At 32.8% G+C, this 23,736-nt stretch overlaps 1 protein-coding gene across 12 annotated transcripts in view; it reads right to left on the reverse strand.

The window, feature by feature from the left end:
- The window catches only part of METTL15 (methyltransferase 15, mitochondrial 12S rRNA N4-cytidine), a 434,852-nt gene that overhangs the window by 312,124 nt on the left and 98,992 nt on the right, over positions 1-23,736 (reverse strand). For 11 of the 12 annotated variants that reach the window (XM_074012586.1, XM_074012585.1, XM_074012584.1 and 8 more), the window contains one exon: positions 15,044-15,180. In XM_074012586.1, coding sequence (XP_073868687.1) covers positions 15,044-15,180 — 137 coding nt within the window. Of the gene's footprint in view, positions 1-15,043; positions 15,181-17,294; positions 17,409-23,736 lie in introns of those variants that run through there. The other variant, XM_074012577.1, reaches the window with a different exon arrangement.

Consider the following 23,736-nt stretch of genomic DNA (forward strand, 5'->3'; position numbering starts at 1 on the left):
TTTATTTATAATATAGAGTATCCAAGCATCTTTTTTCTAGTGATAATATACATAATTCCCATACAGATTCCCTTGGCACAGGACTGCAAGTGGAAATAGTACTGAAAACTAGTTTCTCCATAGTAAAAGCTAGTAGTAAGGATTTGAGCTCATTGGAAGATATGATATGGTATATCTAATCAGGGTTTATCACTTAACATTTCTATATAAATATTTACTGAGGAAGTAAATCTACAGTTTACTCCACAATTCTCTCTAGAACTTAGATCTAGACTTATAACATATTTTAAAGAGTAGTGTGGATATTTTTAAAGGTTCTATTTACATTGTAAAATGCAAATTAAGATAAACTCAGCCCATTATATCTAATTTCTATTTTATACATTTGATATAGAAAATGAAAAAAATCATCCATTCATTTATTCATCTAACCATCCATCCATATGATATTGGGCATGTACTATATGCCAGGGACTATACAAAGTTTGAAAGTGCAAAGTCTGTTAAGACATAGCAACACTTCAAGGAGCATATAATATATGGAAGTAAACCAAGAGAATGATGAAAAGCTTGGATAAAGGTAGCACAGGGTGTGCCAAGGAACAGAAGAGAAAAATTTTAATCAATTTGGAAATATCTGGGTGATTTTGCAGAGATAATAGTGCTAAGTCTTGAAACATAAGTAGGGTGAGATATAGGTAAATGAACAGCACATAGACATGAAGAGAGGTATGACAAAACATTGTGAGTTAATATGAAAGTAGTTTAGATTTCAAGGAGGGTATGAGAAGACTGCTGTAAAGTTATAAGAGATGACTCTAAAGAAAAGAAAGGCCATATCCTCAATGGCCTCCTGTGGTAAGTAGAAAAGTTTAACTTTATTATGAAAGTAATGGTGCACCATTGAAAACTGTAAGAATTTTACCATAGGAAAAAAAGTCTGTTTTATAGAAGTAGTCATTGAATAGCTAACTTAACTTGATCAATGATATCTTTTTTTTTTTTTTTTTTTTTGAGACGGAGTCTTGCTCTGTAGCCCGGGCTGGAGCGCAGTGGCCGGATCTCAGCTCACTGCAAGCTCCGCCTCCCGGGTTTACGCCATTCTCCTGCCTCAGCCTCCGGAGTAGCTGGGACTACAGGCGCCCGCCACCTCGCCCGGCTAGTTTTTTGTATTTTTTTTAGTAGAGACGGGGTTTCACGGTGTTAGCCAGGATGGTCTCGATCTCCTGACCTCGTGATCCGCCCGTCTCGGCCTCCCAAAGTGCTGGGATTACAGGCTTGAGCCACCGCGCCCGGCCGATCAATGATATCTTAATCAGCGATATCTTATTATTTTATTTGTCCGATGAAATGTCCATAATGTGTCCTATATAATGAGTACTCTTCCTTCTTGTAATTATTTGTTGTAATGGTATTTTATTTAAATAACATAGTTATTCCATGCTATTTAAAGCATATTGCCTTGGTATTTAATGTTTTTGGGTCCTGACACTTATCTTAAATAAATGCTTGTTAATTATCTATCTTTCCTAATAAAGTAAGAAGGCATTATGTTGACCTTTTTATCCAGCTGTAATACCAGAATATGACTTAATATCTGCCCCAAAACAGTGTCTGGAATTGAATTAAATGAGTAACTATGCTAACAGAGAAAATAAGAATGTATATTCCTCAAATAATTTAAATTTGAATTTAGAGTGTGTTTAGTATTTTCCCTGCAAGGAGATTTACTTATCTGATTTCATAGAGGTTTACTTGTCTCTTTATTAGATAATGAGCTCTATCTTGTGGTACAGAGGCGTTATCTTGAGCTTCTGAGCATTCCCCACGCCAAGTCTATTTCCCCATACACAGCAGGCACTAAAATGTACATTGAACTGTGTATTAAATTTGGATTGTATTCTCTCAGGAAAAAAGGAATAAAATACTAAAGTAGATAATCCAATCCAGCAGCTGTTTGTCTCAGTTTTACTTTAAATATCAGGCAAAAATGGGGGTGTCGAGAACAGAAGGATTATACATGTAATTATAGCAAACTCATTTGATTTAATTAGTTGATGATTTAGAGAAAATACAACTATTGTTTTCATTCTTTTAATAACTCAGAAGCCCAAACATGAAGGGTTCTACTAAAATTTTCTCATATGTAATAAAATATATCTCTAAATATGTATTATTTACCCAAGATAAAATGAAGTCTTTCTAGGTATAGTCATTCTTGTACTGAACAAGCTGCTATTCTTATCCTGTACCATATGGATATGCTCAAATGACGTAGGCAATAAAAATGGATTATCTCAAGTTTGTGAAGAGGTAATTCATTTTCTCATAGTTATCATAATATAAATATCATATGCATTTCAAATATACACGTTGACTTTCATGAATCAGTTTTCAAACTTTTAAGCCAAATATTCTAAGAATAAATATATAACAGTACTTAGGAATGGATGCAGAGGTGTTAATAATAATATATAGGTCTATAGTTAAATTTGTATTTGTCAAAAGACAAAAAAAGAGTTTATTTAAAATAAATACCTACAGATTCTGTCTCCTCATGTCAGTAATAAGCTAAAGAGTCAACAATGAATTTAAATGTACAGGTAATGAAGGTGACTCAAGATTTAGCCTTGCAGAATTTTCAGGCTTCAGAACAAGAAATGGCTAAAAATTAAATCTTGTACCTTCTTTACTGAGAAAAAAGTAGCTTTCAGAAATCCAGCAGCATATGAATATAGAAGAGAGTCAAAGAATAGAAGACAGATAAGAAAGAACTTCTGATTGGTTGATGACATTTGTATGATATTAGTTATTTTTATCTAAAGCCAAGAAGTGTGGAAAAACCACAATCAATAAAAAGTAAGTCTGGGGTTAAAAGAAGACAATAATACAGCTCAGTGGAGGAGTATCTGTAACTATTACAGGCTGTCTCAGTCCATTTAGGGTGCTATAACAAAACATCTTAGACTGGGTAATTTATTGAAACAGAAATTTATTTCTCATAGTTCTAGAGGTTGGGAAGTTCAAGATCAAAATGCCAGCAGATTCAGTGTCTGGTGAGGGCATGTGTTCTGCTTAAAAGGGAGCAGATAAGATGTGTCCTCACATGGCAGAAGGACAAAGCAGCTCCCTGCAATCTTTTATAAGAGCATTAATTCCATTCGTGAGGGTAGAACACTCATAACTTAATCACTTCCCCAAAGACCTCACTTCTTAATACTATTAGGTTTCAACACAGGAATCTGGGGGAGACACCAATATTCAGACCACTGCACAGATATAGCCTTCAGTATTTACACTGACAAGGGAAGAAAGTCTATAACAAAAGGCAGATGCCACAGCACTTTGCAAGGTGAGAGAAGTTGAATGGTGTCCCAAGCCTCAAATCTTAAAACAATTCTATCTGTGCATATTAAGGAACCAAGCAGGTAAAGACAGGAAATAATTGCCAATCATCATCTTGGTGTATGCCAGTGAAACTTTCCAAAATCTTAGCATAATGACAATAATAATTAATATAACTATGTATTATCCTACATAATTCTAACAAAGCAACTATAGCTAATATTTATTAAACAATTTTATGATATACAATCTAATTGCATAAACTTATTCAATCTTCATAACATCCCATAAGGTAGGTATTAATAGTACCTCATTTTAAAGGTATAAAAATACAGACTTAGAAAGATTAAGTCATTGATCTAAAAATCTAATAGCTAGAAAGAGGCAGAACTAAGACTCTAAATCAAGACTGTTTGATTCTAAAATCTAAACTACTTTCTCACCTGTGGGGATGGATATTTGAAATAAGCCAGATCCAGATGAGTTCAAAGAGGGAGGAACCAGCTAGGAATAAAGTTTCAGATACCTTGTAAGTCTGCAAAGTTTTTGGCAAAAAATTAAAAATTAAAAAATAACATATCCAAGCAGGGATATGACATATGTTAGACATAGTTTTTTTCTTCAATGAACATTTAATATACAACATGAACAATATATGTGGAATATAGTCAAATAGCATGGTGGTTTTCAAAAAATTTTGATCAAGACACATAGTCAACAATAAGTTTAACTGCAGTCACATATATACAGAAACTTACAATACATATGTATATGTATATATGTATACATAAAATTCTTTCATTAGAAACAATACTTAATTTAACTTCATATGATGTTCTATGATATTCTTATTCCATTCCATTAAACTCTGATCAGGATCCAACAAAATGATTTCATGACTCATTAAAAAGATATGCTAGACAGTGTTCTAAGCCTAATCCTATTATTTCTAGGAAGTATGTACTATTATTATCTCCATTTTTAAAGATGAGAAAACTGAGTAGCAGAGTGGTTAAGTAACCTATTCAAAGTTTTATACTGAGTAAATAGCAGAGTTGAAGTTAAAAAAAGCTTAGCAGTCTGGTTCCAGAGTTATATGGAAAAGAAGGAAAAGAGCAGTCAGATACTAAAGCGGGTAAGCCTTGAGGTAGACATGAAAGAGCCTTACTGATTACACACAAGGGAGGAGATTCTGAGAAAAAGATAATTACCGAAAGTCTTCTGTGAGAATAAAAATACACGCTGGACTTAAGAACACGGTAAGACTGAACTTATTCCTTGTCTCCTTCCTTATACTGGCTAAGTCAGAAGAATGGGAATTCTTGAGGGTCTCACAAAATGTAGTGTCATAATATTAACTTCAGTTTCACTTATAAACACAAAACATACTTTTATCTTGGAAAAAAATTGTTTTAATTATTTAGAATACCATTAAAACAGGAAGCCAGAGATCATTAAGACAAAGTAGAATTTCTAATAGAATGATCAGGAAACAAAAATCTAGGCCCAACTATCCTCAGTTTTCAGATACAGCAGCAATTCCTAGCCTTCTAATTGATCTCACTGAATCCTTCCCAATTTTGCCCTCCTCCTACCCATTCTTCACACAAACAAAAAGACTATTCCTTTGAAAATGCAAATATGATCATGTCAGTTCCCTGTTTCAAAAACTTTGGTGCTTTCCCTTTGTTCTTAAGATGAAGTCTAAAATCCCTAACAAGGTCCTGTATAGCCTAGCCCTAACTTACCACTCTGGCCATTCCTCTCCCTTTCTATCATCCATTCACATTACAGTTCTTTCAATATGCCATTCTCAGTTCTGCCAAAGATCTTTGAATATTCTGTTTTCAACACCTCAATTCTCTCTCTTGCCAGATCATCCCTCCCTCTTTCACCTAGCTAACAATCATTGATCTTTCAGGTTCTAACTTGAATTCACATACTCTGGAAGTCTTCCTAGAAGTTCTAAACTAGATTAGATCCTGATATCATATTCCTTAGATCTACTCATTCATAGCCATGATCACAATTTTAATTAAATAACTAGTTGTAAAATTACCTGTTTTCTATCTAATTTCTGCTTACATTGTAAACTCTATGAAGGCATAGCTATAGGTCTTAATCCCTCTGGAACCGTCAGAACTAGCAGATTGCCTGAAAAGTAGATAGTACAATACAAGTTTATGGAATAAACATATATTCCTCAAGCCTTGGGACTATGTTTGGTAGACTAGAGTCAAGTTTTACCTCCTCAAACAAACAGCTTCAGCTTACAAGGCTAACATCTCCTGAGCAAAGGTTATATTTAATAATATTAAATGGGGCAAAATACAATATCCTGTTTTAGTAATGTTTGTGTTACCAAAAATAATGAACAGGTAACAGACCATCATCAATAGTTCAAAATGGTCTAGTTAATTTTTGCAAGATATCTTTTTTCATGCTTGTTTATATTTGTGAAAATTCTTTCACTTTTGACAGTGTATGACAGAACTGACCTCCCATGGTTAGTAAGATTAATAACAACTGTGTCTCATATCTAATCCTAAAAGTCTAAATTTTAGGTTGATAGGGCTGTTTAAGATCATGTATTCTTTTATAAGATTTTTAAACTGGCCTTAGGGTCAAAATGCCTGGGTTTCAGTCTTGACTCTGTTAAACAATGTGACTAAATTGCTTCTTGAATAACATTGTAGTGGTGTAGAAAGAATACAAGCAGCAAACCTGATGCTGATTTCTAGACTTGCCATTGCTCTGGCTTCCTGTGTAAATATGACCGAAAATTAAAAATGGCAGCTTAAAAGAAAGAGAAGGAAAATTTACTTCAAGTGCTAGAAAATAAGACTACACAACTTAGATAATGTGGATAGTTTAGAATATATCATATCATATGAATAAATAGTTTTATAACTCTCTAATTATATTACTATGTTAGCTGGCTTCCCTCTTTTTGCTCCACAGTAATATAATTTGTTTGTTTAATCTTTTCTGAAAACAAAAAAAAAAACAATGGAAGTTCAAATAGTATAAATCACTAAAAGTAGTCCCCAAGGATATGGCAGAATACAGAAAACCTAACTCTTCTTACCAAATGTAAGTCTGAACCCTGATTGAAGGCTGTGGAGTGAGTTAGGAAAAAGGTTAAGAATGTTCCACTCACACCCATTGCCTCAGAGACACAAGAGAGCACCAGAAGGAACCTATTCCTTGATGTATATACTCTGTTCACAAAGAAAATATGGAAATGAAACGATAACAGAAGAAGAAATAAAAATAATTTGGCAGAAAGGAGAAAGTCAACAAATTAAATAAGAAAAGATTTTAAGCAAAGATAACTTCTAAGTAGCGGAATTAAAACTTGAACAATATTGACAGTAAAAACCATAAACAACACTACAGAAAATAAAATCCTTAACCCAGAGAATAATCTCAAAGAGATTTTGCAGAATACTGCAGTAAAGTGAAAATAGCTGAAAACACTAAGAGATTAAATAAAACACATGTAGGATAGATAATATATATTTAACCAACAAATAATGAAGGCTCACAGGGCAGAAAACAGAAATAAGGGTAGAGAGGTTACTAAAACAAAAAGTCATCTTTGTAGACGAAAGACCTGATCCACAGGACAAAAACTGTTCATGGAGTATACAGAAAATTAACTAAAAGTGACCAATCAGTAATATTTCTTAGTACTATTTATAAATATCAAAAATTTTCAAAGAACTGTATCTAATAAGCATCCAGCCTGGGGGTGAAAAGAACAAGTGAGAAACAGATTTCCAAGAAACAGAAAAAAAAAAAAAAAAAAAAAAAACTGGGTTGACCTCAGACTTCTCCACAATACTACAACCAGAAGAACATAAGTGATATCAATAAAATTCCCCAAATTCTATACTCTATCAAGTCATTGCAAATGTAAGAAGGCATGAAAAACACTGTTTTCTCAGGTAAACAAAAGCTCAGATGTATCCTTTCTGCATGTTTACAGAAAAACTACTTAAAGATGTAATCAATTGACTGAGACATGAACCCACATAAGGAATGAAAAATGGAACTGAAAGTATTATAAAACAGCTAGTAGGCTCATTGAAATAAATTAAAATGGCCTAACTATAAAGAATTATTTTAGATAATACAGCCAAAAATGTAAATGCTAACTAACAGTTATCATAAGAGTAGACATTAATATCTAAATCCCAAGATAGTATTTAAAGAGCCAAAGAGTAGGGTAGCAGAAGAAGAAGAAAAACAAATAAAGGAGTATTACTTTATCACCTTACATGACAGTGGTTAATCAATAAATATTATTTTAAAAGCATACTTAAAAAAGTATTTAAATACTTTTTATCTTAAAAAATACTAAAGTCAGTGATGAGTAAATTAAAAAAATAAAAGGAATGTCATTAAATCACTAGTGAAGAGGTAAAATCAAATATATATAATGGACATAAGAAATTATAAAAGTTCAATAAAACACAAAAATTAAAAATACAAAAGAAGGTAACAGCGGTGTATCCTGATATAATTACCCTTTTACAGAAAACACACTCAGATTTGTTTACCCAACACACATCGGATATTTGCTGCTTATTAAATCATCAACTATATGAATATAGATAAGAGTATATAAGAATTAGGGTTTTAATAAATTAAGTTACAATTATATGATAAAAATACCCTACAATCAATAAAATCGTGTTTTAAAATAATTTAATTAAAGAGGAATGTGCTGATAATATATAAGTAGACTCCATTTAGCAAAATATATATACATGTGTCATATATGAACATATATGCATAGATAACCAAAGTAATTAGAAGGAAGTATTCCAACTTGTTTACACTGGTGTTAGTTCTATGAATTATTTTAAATTTTTTCTCAGTACTTTCCTGTATTTTATAATTTTAATTTAGAAAAAAATTAACTAAGAAACACAAAATACCAGATTAAGTGGAAAGATATATCAGGCTTCTGGATTGCGATACAGAATAAAGATGTCATTTCTTTATAAGGCAGTTATGCATTTAATACAATTAATCAAAATGGATTTTAAACTTTGCCATGATATTCTAACATTTTACAAGTACAAAAAGTGAAAGTGCCCCAAAAAAATTCAAACAGGAAGGAGTATACATAATGAAATACTGACGACCAGAAACATGGAATGAAATACACAAAATCACTAACCCTGATTACCTAAAGTGGTAGAATTATGGGTGAGTTTATATTTTTCTATTATAAATTTACCCCAGTACACATAGCTTCTTTTATGAAATGTTGAAAATAACAGCTTATTATCTTTTTAGAAACCACTTAAAATTATAGTAAAATGATGGAATGCTTTTTATTTTCTTTATACATATCTATATTCTGTAAACTTAGTATACATAGTATGTATTATTCCTAAATTCAGAAGATAAAAAACTTTGGTTTTTAAAATTGTCTTCCAATATCCATCTTCCACTACATTAAAAAGTCAACCAACACCTCACTGCTCCAATTTAAATGTGTTTCCTCTTATACAGTCTTCAGAGGCAATAGCAAAAAGTTTCAGTCTTCAAACAACAGGTGATCTGACATGTCATCTTTTCTGAAAGAGCTAAAATGGGTTAGCCTAAAACTCAGCCTTCCCATGAATTGCTCAGTTTTCTGTAAAAATGTTAGTTTCTATTTCTGACTTAGTTTTGACAGAGTAAAGGACAAGGGATTTTTTTTAAGAGAAACTTAACTCATCTTTTAGAATAATAGCAAAATAAATAAAAGAAAAAAATTACTATATTTCTTCAAAAGGTGTTTACTTTAAAATGACGAAATGTTTCATTGTGTGCTCTGCTACAGGTTGCAATTACATAAATACTTTTACGAAGATATGTAATCTATCTATCTACCCTTTCAACCAGCTATCCATCTATCCATTATTCCCGGAAATACTCCCAAACACAAATGTGTGTTTTTCTCTCTCATGCATACTTTATTTTACTACTATATATGTGGATATGAACAAATTATATATATAGCATTACTCTGAATTTTCTATTTTGCATAAATATGCAGAGATGTAATCATAAAATCTCTGGGTTTTTCTTAATCATTGTTTTCTCTTTCCCTGAACGTCCCTCAATTGTTAATCCTGTCTTTCTCAAGTTCTCCATGATTATATACACACAAGCAATGTATGTATAAAGTTTGTAGGAAATGTAAAAACATGTTTCCTTAGATATTCTTTTACTTAGATGGAATAGATTCTAGGCAGATTATGTGCTTTATATTAAAAGATGTCCACCCAAATTAGATGAAAGTATCTTTTTCTGCATATCCTCACTAACAAAATTATGCTTTTTAGTGTATTGCACCATTATTATTTTGATTGCTCTCATTATTGCTACTGAATTGGAGCATCCTTTCAGTTTAATCTTCTATGAATCACCCTTCTGTATGTTTTGTTGTCTGCTCTCTAGTTTTGTAAGAACTTATCCTATATAATAGATACCAATCTTTTTCCTATCTTCTATATTACTAACATTTATTTTTCAAATTAGCTGTTAGAAATTAACAAACTATTCTTGCTTTATGTTTTTTAAAATTACATAAACATATTTACAGATTTATGATTTCTAGTCTTAAGAAGTTTCTCACTCCTAGATTGTGTATATAGTCTCTCCAATTTTCTCATAGAACTTGTATATTCAAATTTTCACAAATTTTTTACACCATCTAGAAGTTTTTCTTGAATCCAAATTTAATATGGGTCAATTTTATTTTCCTCAAATCTGACAGGCATTGTAACAGCATCATTTTTTAATAATGCACCATTTTCTCAATGAATTAAAATATTTTTATCTTCAATTAAATGCCTTTATTTAGCAGAATCAATTTTTGGATTATTTCCTCCACTAATCCACTTGCCTATTCTTGTATCAATATTGTATTGATTAATTACAGTGATTTTATCGTGTAATCTTACATCTAGTAAGGCAGGTTTCCTCTTACTTTTTAATTAAAAAAACATCTTGTCACTTTTTGCCCCATATAAACTAAGGATCACATCATCCAAATTTAATGAACAAAGTAATTTATATGTACAATACATGTATATATGAATTTTGGGAGTATTAGCTCTTTTTATTTGTATTCTTTCTGATCTGTCTATCCATCCATGCATTCATGCATCCATCCATCCATCGAGACAGGATCTTGCTCTGTCACCAAGGTTGGAGTGCAATGGCATGACTAGGGCCCACTGCAATCTCAACCTCCTGAGTCCCACCACAGCCTCCTGAGTACCTGGGACTACAGGTGCGCACCACCATTTCTCTGTAAGAAACAGTGTCTCACTATGTTGCCAGGACTGGTCTCTTAACTCCTGGGCTCAAGAGATCCTCTGGCTTTGGCCTCACAAAGTGGTGGGGTTGCAGGCATGATCCTCTTCACTCCATCCTCTTTTTATAATATTAATTCTCTCTACCTCAAATATGTCTTCCCTTTTGTTCAAATGTTCTTGTATGCCCTTCAAAAAATTATAGTTTTCTCACTTGGAAGTGTGCTTTTTGTTAAATTTATTACTAAATATTTTATATAATTTTAGGTGCTTTTGTGAATAGAATATTTTTTCCCATTTCCCTTTCTAGGTACTGCTGGGGCTCAGAAAGCAATAGCCCCAAGTGAAAGCCTAAGAAGCAGCCTCAGAAGCAAAGTTACCTTCTGACCACCTCTTTCCCTCCTGTCTCTCATTTTCCTTAGAGACAAGCCACACTAGAATCCCTCTTCCCCAACGTGGGTCATAGAAACCAGAATCCCTTTCCTCCAAAGCCAGATTTAAAGCACAAAATATTATTCTAACCTCCCCCATAGAAACCAGAACCTTTTTTCTCCAAAGCCAGCTTCAAAGCCTAAAATACTACTCTAACTTCCCCTACTTCTTTCTGTGTAACAGAATAGATGACCCTAAAGAAATTAAGACCCTCATTCCACAGGAGTCCTACCTTCATACCCAGGAGAAAGGAATGATGCATAGAGAGACCTTATTGAGTTCCCCCAACTCAGCCAGTTAGTGTTAGACCATATATCCTTTTTGTCCAATCATAGCTCTACATGCTCTCCATACTTTATTGAATTTAAACATAAAAAATGGATAGTTCTCGCTATATCTTTGCATCTTCTTTCTGAAGGACCTTGTGCCATGTAAAACTATGATCAAATAAATTTGTTATTCTTTTCTCTTGTCAACCTCTCTTTGTTGTAAGGGTATCAGCTGTGACCCTTATAATAGAAAGGAAATGGCTGACTTTCTTGTTGTCCCTAGAGTTCTTCTATTCTGAATAGAGTTTTAAATTTTTAGCTAAACATCATCTTATTAATTTTATAAGTATTTGGGGTTTTTAACTATTCAGTAAATCATTATAAGAAGAATATTCTAATTAGACTTTGTCAGATCTTGAAAAAATATTGAGAAATATTATTTATAGAAGTTAAATCCTATTTACATCCTAATTTTGTCTTAAATAGTTATAGTACTTCACATTTTAGGAAAATACTGCTTGTCCTTGATTGAGAATATTTTACATTTAAGTAGTTTCCTTAAATGAAATTTTAATAAGAATAGCTAGTTGATTATTGTCATGCTTATCAATCTATCATTGATTAACTACCTGACATGGAACATTCCATCTTCATGAAATAAACTTCATTAGGCCATAGGTATTACTATTTTAATTAAATGAAAGGTGAATTAGACATACTAGTATTTCCTTTCCAATTTTTATATTTCTATACTTCAGCAAACTTAGACATTTTTCCTTTTTATACTATCTCGATCAAGATTTGGTATTAGGCCAGGCATGGTGGCTCATGCCTATAATCCCAGTCCTTTGGGAGGCTGAGGTGGGATGATCACTTGAGCTCAGGAGTTTAAGACCAGCCTGAGCAACATAGGGAGACCTCATCTCTACTAAAAATAAAAAATTAGACAAGTGCATGCCTGTAGTCTCAGCTACTTGAGAGGCTGAGGCAGAAGGGTCAGGAAGCAGAGGCTGCAGTAAGCTATGATGGCATCACTGCACTCCAGCCTGGGTAAAACAGTGAAAACTTGTCTCCAATAAAAAAAAAAGATGGGTATTAAAATTATGCTAGATTCATAATATTAACGGGAATAATTTTCCAAATTTACCATGGTCAGGATTAGGGTAAAAGGCATTGCTATTTCCTCTTTTTTTTTTTTTTTTTTTTTTTTTTTTTTTTAAGAATTAAATAACTGCAAATCCATTTGGTCAGGGTGTTTTTTTTCTATATACTTCAGCTACCTTCTGATTTCTATTATGGTGATGACATTCAAATTTTATAACTATTAATCAAGTTTTAATAATTTATATTTTGTTAGGATATCATTCATTTCATCTAGGTTTTGCAAGTTACCAGAGAGTTGCAGTTTTATTATCTTATGATGAACTTATCTTGTGTCTATGGTTGGTCTTCCTTCTCAATCTTAATCACACGTTTTAGCTCTAGAAATCAGGCTCAAAAGTGATTTTGCTATTTTCAAAGACTGATCTCTTGTGATTTCTTTATCCTTTCAATTTTTTTCTTTTTCTTTTTTTTTTTTTGTTTATAGTTTCCTTGATTCTAGCTTTTATCTGTATTAATTCCTTCTTCACGGCTTACTCTGATCTGCTTCCTTTTTCTTATCTAATTTATTTTGTTTGACAAAGAAATCATTTTGTCAATGAAGTAAAAAAAGTCTCAAGATTTGAGCCAAAGCAGTAATATTTAATAAAATGAGATTGTGAGGCTAGGGATTAGAATACATGTCCCAGGTCTGTCCCCATAAAGTCACTTATGCCTTCTAGCAAATCACTTCATCTCTCTGGCTAATAGTTTCCACATCTATAAACTAAAAAGAATATACAGCCTGATAGTTCCTGTTAGGTTAAAAAAAATTACACATGGTAAAATTTATAAACTTTAAGCTACATTTGAGAAAGTGGAGTGTTTAAAGGAATAAGAGCCATTGAAATCACTGGATTGGGAATCATTGCCTTAAGAAACAACAATAACTTAGGAAAATTCAGTTTTTCTATGACAGTAAAATATGACTGGCCCTCTTTATCTGTGGATCCCACATCAATTGATTCAACTAACTGCAGATCATAAAAAAAGATAGGTGCATCTGTACTGAACATGTACAAAACTTTTTTCCTTGTCATTATTCCCTAAACAATAAAGCATAACAACTGTTTAAACAGTATTTACTTTGTATTAGGTAAGTAATTTAGAGATGATTTGAAGTATATGGGAGGATGTGTGTAGGTTATATGCAAATACTGCACCATTTTATATAAGGGAATTGAGCATCCATGGATTTTGGTATCCACTTCTCCACAAGTACAAAGGGACTGCTGTATAAAAGAGGTCTATACTTCATGCATGTTCACATCATAACCAAGTGAACTCATACAATGTTTCACAAATATGAATGCTCTAATAAAACATCTTATTAAAGAAGGTACATCTAAGTTACACTGCAGAAGACAGATAGATTTAAAATATTAAAAATTAGTACCATGTAATTAAACCACATCTTCATATTATTCTTGGAAGAAATGAAATAATCTGGGGTCAAATGGTAGGCTTCAGGGACTCCATAAATTCTGTGATCTTGCAAACAAAAGCTTATGTGTATTTATATATAGTTTTATGGGGAGAGTTAATCACATTCATTAGATTTGCAAAGAGTTTGGGACCAGAAAGAAACTGTAAATACTATTCTAGATAACGGATTAAACTTTCTATTCTTAGTGTCTAATTAAACTTTTCCATGGTCATATTTTTGGAACTTCACCAAAGAGACCATTTTGCTGTTGAATAGCTACAACTAGTAAAAACTCTAGTCCACATCAAGTCAAAACTTCAACTTTTGATGGGAACTATAGTTCACATCAACTCAAAATTACCTCTCAAATTCCCATCTATTTTCTTGACTCCAGTCTCTGATGAATGACAGAATAAAACAATTTCCCATTCCTGAAAACAGTCCTTTATGTATTTGGAGAGACCCATCTTAGCTCCAAGATATTTTTCTCTTTTAAAATGATGGCTTTAAACAACAAATCATGTAAACTCTACTCCCTAATTCAAAATGTTTCTTTAAAGGCAGATGGTTTTACCACTCATTCATGTAATATTTTATATTTTTAAAAAGTTCTTTAGTTATACATCACTTTTTCTGATAGAAGGGTGGATCACTCTAGATTTATTTGTGAATTTCGGAAAATTCAAAGCAAACAAGTATGTTATGTTGATGTATATGTCCCCATGAGTTCTACAGAATTCTCACATACTTATTTACGCTGCTAAATTCTTAGAAATAAACTCATAAAAATGTTTAAAAATTATTTTTTGACTATGAGTTATTGTCAAAATATTATTTGTGGATGGATTCCAAAACATTTTCAGTCTTGTAAGTGGAAGACATTTTTGTATTTCTTTTTATGGATTCAGAAAGGATAACTGAAAAATAGCATTACTTTAAGTGGCACTAAAAATATCACTTACATTAATTATTTTTGGGGAAAAAAATTGAGAAAATATTTAATGGAGTAAAATATAGCCCATGCAAAGCAGAACAAACTCCAAAGTGGTAAGCCAAGCTCTGTAAAACTAAGAACGAAAATCAAATAAATATGCAACGGTATTACTTACGGATACAACTCTGAAAGATGTTCAGCTAATGCATAAGCTGTCGGGTCTCTGTCCAAGGCATACAAAACAATATCTGACTCCTTCTGTAGAATGGCTTTTGTGTGCCCTCCCGAACCAAATGTCATATCTAGAAAAATCTAGCAAACACAGAAAAAGAAAATTACAACTTAGCATAAACAAAACTTATTCTTGACAACTATCTCAATTTCTAGAAGCACACAATGATTTTCAGAGTTGACAGTAAATAGGAAAATAATTACAATGGTTTTGCCTATGGTTGAATTTGTTATATGTGAGATCTGGCTCAATTATGAGTGATCAGTCTAAAAGAACTGATCAGACTATCAGTAAAATAACCTCTGACACAGACTGGCTAATTCAAGACAAATTTATATTTCTCTCTATAAGGTCAAACTGGTCACACTGTTGTGCCCCCAGCTCTTTAATACTTTCCAGCATCCAGCTGGTAATAACATTTTCAATAGTTTCTCATTTGGAGATGGCTTACAATTAGTGTGACTCATTTTATCTCAATTTCTCTTAATGCTTTCTATGAAAATGATACTCAAGAAGAGAAAAGACAGAGAGATAGAGAGAATAAACATCCACAATAATAAATAGGCACAGGACAAATCAGATAAAATCTTGAAAACTGACAAACTTACAGATTATATCTGTAATAACAAAATAACAAATATGAACTGAGAAGAAAAAAAAAAGCTTTTCAAGTCAAAACACGTAGGGTAAATTCTAGGTTTGACATGAAGTATTTATGTCTTTGGGATCGTTACTTAAAGCTGCAAAATTCCAGTGTCTTTAGCATTTAAAAAGAAAATGAAGAAGAAAAGAAGATACTATCACCACCTGCCTAATTGGTAAGGTAACATATCATTTCTTGTGTAAATCAAAATACTTTTAAGAGTGAAACATTTGCCAGTAATAATTTTGCCAGGACAACAGGATAGGATGTACTTGAGTACATATCACTCAATACTTGGCTCATTCCAGATATACAGTATGGTTAATTGAATCTGAATCTATTTCTTGGCTATTTGGCCACACTCCAAAGAGAAAAGTCATGTCACAGCTGAGCAAGAAACCAGACCTGGATTATAAGAAATACATGTGTGTACTAGTTAGTTGATTGTGACTAGTTTGCAACTCAGGACATTCTCCACATATTCCCTTCAAGTTATGCTCTTAGTTTAATGGGACCTTTCAGCAAACTTCATTGGTGTTATGAAAATAAAAACAATTACTCTAATAATATTGACTACAATGACGAATAACATAAGTCTATTGGCTAGATTTAAAAATACATAAACATACAATTTTCTTAAAGTTCATGTGCATAGTACATAAGAAGGGAAATTCCTGTCATAGATTTGAATATATTTCCCTGCTCTGAATGTTTCCACTTATTTCAGAGACAGTGATCGGAAACTGGGCACGCAATTATGCTTTGATTTTTTGGCTCCTATCTACCATGCTGAGTCCCATCCTCTGATCATGTCCTCATAAAAGTTAGCCTGCTATTAAAAGAATAACATGGAAGAAATCTTCTGATCAAAATTAGAGGATGGACATAAAATAGAAAAAGATGTAAATGTAGTAAAAATGTACAAGCATTGCTTTTTAACACAAATGTTTTAGTGTGACTTAACTTTGTACTTCTATCGCTGTCACCATAAAAGGCATGGCTAAATATATTTTTCACCATTTTAAACAATATCTTTTTATTTTTAGAAACACTTAAATCTCAAGATGAAATAATTTCCTTTGCCAGTAACTTATTTTATACATCTATGAATTGGTAAAATCTTCCACTATACATCACATCAATTTAAAAATTTTAAGAAGTTCAACATAATTTAACCGAAGAATTTTTTCCCAGGCAAAATCATAAACTACTTCCTTGTCATGGTATTAATACCAAGCCTTGCTATAACTCTGGATTTAAACTAAAAGTAGATTAAATAAAACAATTTAGATATGATTACCCTTATTCCAAGACAAGAAAGTCCCAATCAGTATTTAAAGAAAAATCATCATCATTAGCAATATTCTGAAAAATGTGATTATAATTTACATGATTATTTTTAATATATCATGATTATGTCCTTGTAGATGTACTGACAATCAAGAAAGTTTCCACAGGGGGAAAAAAAATCTGTTACTACTAGTTAAGTGTAACACAGAAAGCAAAAAGCAGCAGACAAATGGAATTTGTGAAACTAGAGGTAAAACCCACCATATGTCCTGAGTTAATACGTGATTGGAGCCATCAACTCTCATTTTTACAATTCTAGTATTCATTGTTCATCACATGTAATAGTGACATCTAGGCCTCATGAGCCAACCAGCACTACAATTAAAAAGGGAGCCAATTAGTTTTCGCCTTCCTCTAGGTCACTAACATAAGACCACAGTTTAAAATCTGTATGAGTTGCAAATAAAAAAAGCAACTGGTCAATTTTTGTGGTTAACAAAGAAATGCACAAGAACAAATAAATCTGAATGTTTCAAAGTAACCCTTCTATGGATCTCATCTATACATATATTCCAAATGTATATTTTGTGCTCCAAACATACATGGAACTCTTTCTTTGAAATTACCTGATATAATTTATCCATAAAACAAAACTCACATTGTAATACTAAGTTTATTCTGGTTATTTAACTGACAACCTGTATAACCCTAAACAAAACACTTGAATTCTTTAAGTCTCAATTGTTTCATCTAAGAATAAATGGGAATAAAAGGTACCCCCGTTTATCTCACAGAGATTTATAAAGATTACCTTATGTCATCATTACAATCACGAAGGAGATGTCATTAGATGTTATATATACATTTCACAAACTAAGACTGCACTAAACTAGTAAGTGGCAAATGCAGGAATTGAATAAAGATGAATCTGGGCTTAAAACCTGCGTTCTTTCACACACCTCTCTGTCTTATTAAGTCATAAAGTCTATATCTGCATACTGCTTTATGGTTTACCGAGCATCGATGTTTTCCTACTCCACTAAAAAAATGCTCCATGAGGGAATTAGACAACTGGCATTATATCCATTTTTACAAAAAAAAAAAAAAAGGGGAAAACTTAGGTGCAGAGAGAAAATGTGACTTGATTAAGATCCTATTACTAGTAAGTGAGGGGAAGTGAACTCTAAACTAGGTCTCGCCAACACTAAATTCTCTGTTCTTTCTGAAGAGTGAAAGAAGAAGAAAAGGCAAAAGTGAAAGAAAGAACAAAAAATGTAAGACATGATTGGGGTTCAGAATCAAAATGAAAGTGAATTAAAGTAAAAAAAATTACAAACCAGCATTTGAGGAAAATGATTCCTGATTTCTACAATCCCCCAACTTTACCTCCAACTTAATATGGCAGCATCAGTGCAAAACAGTAGGTGCTAAGTAATGTGATATAAATAAAGGAGCTCAGTCTCCCAAGGTAACTATGTTAAAGGTAACAATTTTCATTTGTGCATTTGAGTCTAGAAACATTCTTCAAAATATAAGACTCATTACCACAGGACCATATAAAGTAGTTATAATTCAGCTCGAGATGTCCAAGATTTTTAGAGTCATTTAACATCAATGTATTCCTAATATTGCCAATTGATTCATTAATTAATGATGTTATTAATTTTATTATTTAACTCTTTTGCACCATGTTTTTATTTGCTGATCACTCTCCTTTACATTTGAAGTAAGAAAACTAATAGGCTAGTTCTTTTTAATCAAATGCAACTAAATGTCATTTTATCCCCTATGTTCTTCAAATATGGACAGACACAGACACCATATTTCACAGGTCAAAGGGACATAACAGACTATTCCACCCCCTCCTTTTACTTATGAGGAAACCAAGTCCTGGAGAGGTTACCTGGTAGCTAGTTGGGGCAAAGCTAATAGTAAAATGTAGATCCTATGTCCTTTCTACATCATCTCCTAAAACTTACCCACTGAAATTATATAATCACATTGAAATATAAACAACTGTTTCTTCAAAAAGTTTTCTCTTTCTTAATATGAAGATACATAGGTAAACACTGTTCCTATACAATGATTCTTCCAATACAGTTAAAAACAACCAGTGTTCTACCAATCTAATTTTTTAAGTCTTTTAATTCAAACCTGTTAATTAAGTCTCCAAGAAAGATAATTATTTTGTATATGGTTTGGTATAAATGTCCACCTATTATCTGTAACAGTTACTGATGAGGACTGACTTACTGACAGGTTACACATTCCAATTTGATTTTGAAATTTAAAAATGATTTTTAAAATCATAGACTCATAGGTGGTTAGAGCAATCAGGACCCATGGAAATAATGCACGTTTAATTCCTTTACTGTACATACTGTTCCACCTTTCTAAAGAATACATAGCTCTATAGTTTCACATCTCTCAAATTTGATATCCTTTAAGACTCATCTCAGACTCCTCTCTGGAGTTGGAGATTGACAGAAATCAAGGCATTGGCTCAAGATCATCTTGCAGAGACTAGATAATTATTTATTTTTTTCAATCCAATCATTCTAATCATTGAAATTTTCACACTGGAACAACACTGTCAAAAATGAACATGAAAACATTTTTAGCCATAAACAGTATGAGGGCGGATCTTCCAATTTCATTTTCCTAATGTTGATTAGTCATTTTCAATCTGTGGAAGATTTTTAATAGTAAGTTCCCATCTTAATTTGGAAACAATATGGCCTGACTTCACTTTAAAACTTCATCCTATGAATATTTTCTGGCAATTGCTAATTTTGAATTTTTAGAATTAAAGTGCTTTTGAAAAAATTTCACTTAAACTTCACCTATTTACAACTAGTTTCATTTTGGAGTACTGAAATGTGAGAAGCGCATGCTTAACTGTATGGATTTTTTTTTTCAGGAGGTAATTAAAAATGTTGGGCATTAATTAATCTGTGTATTTATTGAGCATTCAGTATAGAAGAGACGATAACAGGTAGATATTACATTATAGGCCTTCCAGTCTTGTGAGGGACTTTAGACATGGAAACAAACAGCTATAAGCCTAGTTAAAAAAAAAATCAGCAATATAAGAAAGATATACATAACATTCCATAAGGAGTCAAAAACCAGAAATTTATTCCAGTCAGTGGCAAGATGGACTAAACTGGAGGAGGGTACAATTCAACTGATCTTTGAATGCTAAGCAGAACTCACAGTTCATCCTGTCTTCTCATTCTCCCATATACTCCAAACTCAACTGGTTACCAAATCCTGTTGATTTTACCAGATCTTGAATACTTGCACCCCCAGTTTAATTTAGGCCTCCATATTCCCATGCTTTACTATTGAAATAGGCCCACAATTCATACCAATTCCTCTAATTTCACTTCTAATTTTTCTTCCTACACGTTAACAGGCTATCCTATCTTACATAAAATTTTAGCATGTCACATCTGCATTTAAATTCCCTCAATGGCTCTCCAAAGCTACAGGATAGAGTCTAAACTTCTGGGCATAATGGGTAATATTCTTCATATTCTAGCCTTTGCATTTCTTTCCAATATCATCTCCCACTACTCTCAAAAATGAATTTTACAACATATTTTCTAGCCATACAGAATATGTGAAATTGTCAAATATGCCAAGATGTCTCATGTCTTCTCTCCCTTTTTTGCTTTGTCCCATCTTTGTCAAATTTTATTCCCAAACAATTATGACAGTCCTAATATATCCACAGCATTGTTCTAAAAACTAGAAATTCAACAGTGGGCCAAAGTAGATATGGTCTCTGGTCTCATATAGTGATCCCCCAGAAATACAAACTACCATCAGAGAATACTATAAACATCTCTATGCAAATAAACTAGAAAATGTAGAAGAAATGGATAAATTCCTGGACACACACACACACCCTCCCAAGACTAAACCAGGAAGAAGTCAAGTCCCTGAACAAACCAACTGCCTCTGAAATTGAGGCAGTAATTAATAGCCTACCAACCAAAAGAAGCCCAAGACCACGTGGGTTCACAGTCAAACTCTACCAGAGGTATAAAGAGGAGCTGGTACCATTCCTTCTGAAGCTATTATAAACAATTGAAAAGTTGGGACTCCTCCCTAACTCATTTTATGAAGCCAGCATCATCCCTGATATCAAAACAAGGCAGAGAAAAGAAAACTTCAGGCCAATATCCCTGATGAACATCGATGATAAAATCCTCAATAAAATACTGGCAAACCGAATCCAGCAGCACATCAAAAAACTTGTCCACCATGATGAAGTTGGCTTCATCCCTGGGATGCAAGGCTGGTTCAACATAATCCATCACATAAACAGAACCAGTGACAAAAACCACATGATTATCTCAATAGATGCACAAAAGGCCTGTGATAAAATTCAACACCCCTTCATGTTAAAAACTCTCAATAAAATGTATTAATGGAACATATCTCAAAATAATAACAGCTATTTATGACAAACCCACAGTAAACATCATATTGAATGGGCAAAAGCTGGAAGCATTCCCTTTGAAAACCAGTACAAGACAACAAGATAAGGATGCCCTCTCTCACCACTCCTATTCAACATAGCATTGGAAGTTCTGCAGGGCAATCAGGCAAGAGAAAGAAATAAAGGGAATTCAAGTAGGAAGAGAGAAAGTCAATTTGTCTCTGTTTGAAGATGACATGATTTTATATTTAGAAAACCCCATCATCCCAGCACCATAACTCAAGCGATAAGCAACTTCAGCAAAGTATGAGCATACAAAATCAATGTGCAAAAATCACAAGCATTCCTTTACACCAACAACAGACAATCAGAGAGCTAAATCATGAATGAACTCCCATTCACAATCATTACAAAGAGAATAAAATACCTAGGAATACAGATAAAAATAATTTCTCAAGGACAAAAAAATATTTAACTGCTCACAATATTACATGGCTGGTAGGGTGTGAGAAAATAGTGAAGACCTGAAGGCTTCCACTAGCGTAAAGCACCCAGATAAGAAAAAAAAACAGCTGAATGGGCATCAGGAATGAAGAGTAATAATAACAACTATGTATGTTACATTTATGGAAGCTTTATGACAAGCACAATGCTAAATATTTTATCTGTACCATTCATTCATTTTATACATAGGCATAAAAACACACACATACACACTTTCAGTTAATTCAGTAATTCTCAAAGCTATACTCTGAGGTAAGTCACTATTATTATCATCACTATTTTACAAAGAAAGGGAGGTTTAGGAAGAGTTAAGTAAATTGTTTGAAGTACAGCTAATGAGTGGCAGAGACGGATATCAAAAACAATTCTGTCTCCTGCCCACCTGCATGAATACCTACTTTGCTTTTTCATAGAGGTAGAATGAATTAGATGTGGTGAGTGGAGAAGTGAAATAAAAAATAATCACAAAGCATGCCATCTGGATAACTTGGAAGATAACAGATACAATTATGCAATTACTATGCGCCAGCACTCACTATGATAAACCCTTTAAAAAGTCAACTTTAGGAGGCCAAGGTAGGTGGATCACCTGAGGTCAGGAGTTTGAGACCAGCCTGACCAACATGGTAAAACCCGTCTCTACTAAAATTACAAAAAATTACCCAGGCATGGTGGTGGGTGCCTGTAATAACAGCTACTCAGGAGGCTGGGGCAGCAGAATCGCTTGCTCCTGGGAGGAGGAGGTTGCAGTGAGCCGAGATCGTGTCATTGCACTCCAGCCTAGGCGACAAGAGCAAGACTCTATCTCAAAAAAAAAAAAAAAAAAAGTCAATTTAATTCTTACAACAACCTGAAAGATGGATAATGTAATCCCATTTTACAGATGAGTATATTGTAGCCGCTTACTTCAAAAAACATGACTTGATAGCACAATTAGAGATAGACGCAGAAATAAGCATTTTTTTCCCTCCCAGCTGCCACCTCTCAATTAGGTTACAGTAGCCAAGAAGCAAATTCTTACTCCAGAAGAGAGAAAATTAAGAGCATTAAAACATATAGGCATATTAAGAGAGAAAATTAGGCATTTTAAAAGAAACCTCTTAAAGAGGTTTAAGAATTTCATGTGGCAATAGAATAATTCTTTATAGTAAACTTGGAACCGTGAAATGAAGGGATTGCTGGATACAGATTGTGAAGAGAATCTACAAATATAAGAGGAAAATCTACAATTTGTAGAAATCTACAAATATGAGAGGGCTAACTATAACAGCATTAATCCACAGTAAGATCAAGAAGGTTGGTTTATACGATGCTTAAAAACACCAAGTTCTAAGTATACTTTTAAAAGATCATCCTAATCAAAAACATTGATTCATGTAAAAAACAAAAAATTAAATTAAATTACCTTCACTATATATACAATTCATGGGATTCAACCTTTGGGAATATTGCACCTCCAAACAAGGTCAACCTGGCACACATTTGACAACAGAGGCACACTCCTTTGACATAATTAGTGAGGTAAATGTTAAGAGAGAGATGAGCTAGTATGACAAATTTATTTGGATATTTTAAAAAATCACTAAAAAGAGTTCATAATGCCCCTGAAATGTTTGTAATTGCTAAGACAAGCTATTGTTCTATCATTGTGTGCTGAATCACTCAAGACTCTATCACTGACTTCTTTTTTTTGTTTTTTTTTAATTTATTTATTATTATTATACTTTAAGTTGTAGGGTACATGTGCAT

This window comes from Macaca fascicularis, chromosome 14, assembly GCF_037993035.2.
Source record: "Macaca fascicularis isolate 582-1 chromosome 14, T2T-MFA8v1.1".
Classification (NCBI taxonomy): Eukaryota; Metazoa; Chordata; class Mammalia; order Primates; family Cercopithecidae; genus Macaca; species Macaca fascicularis.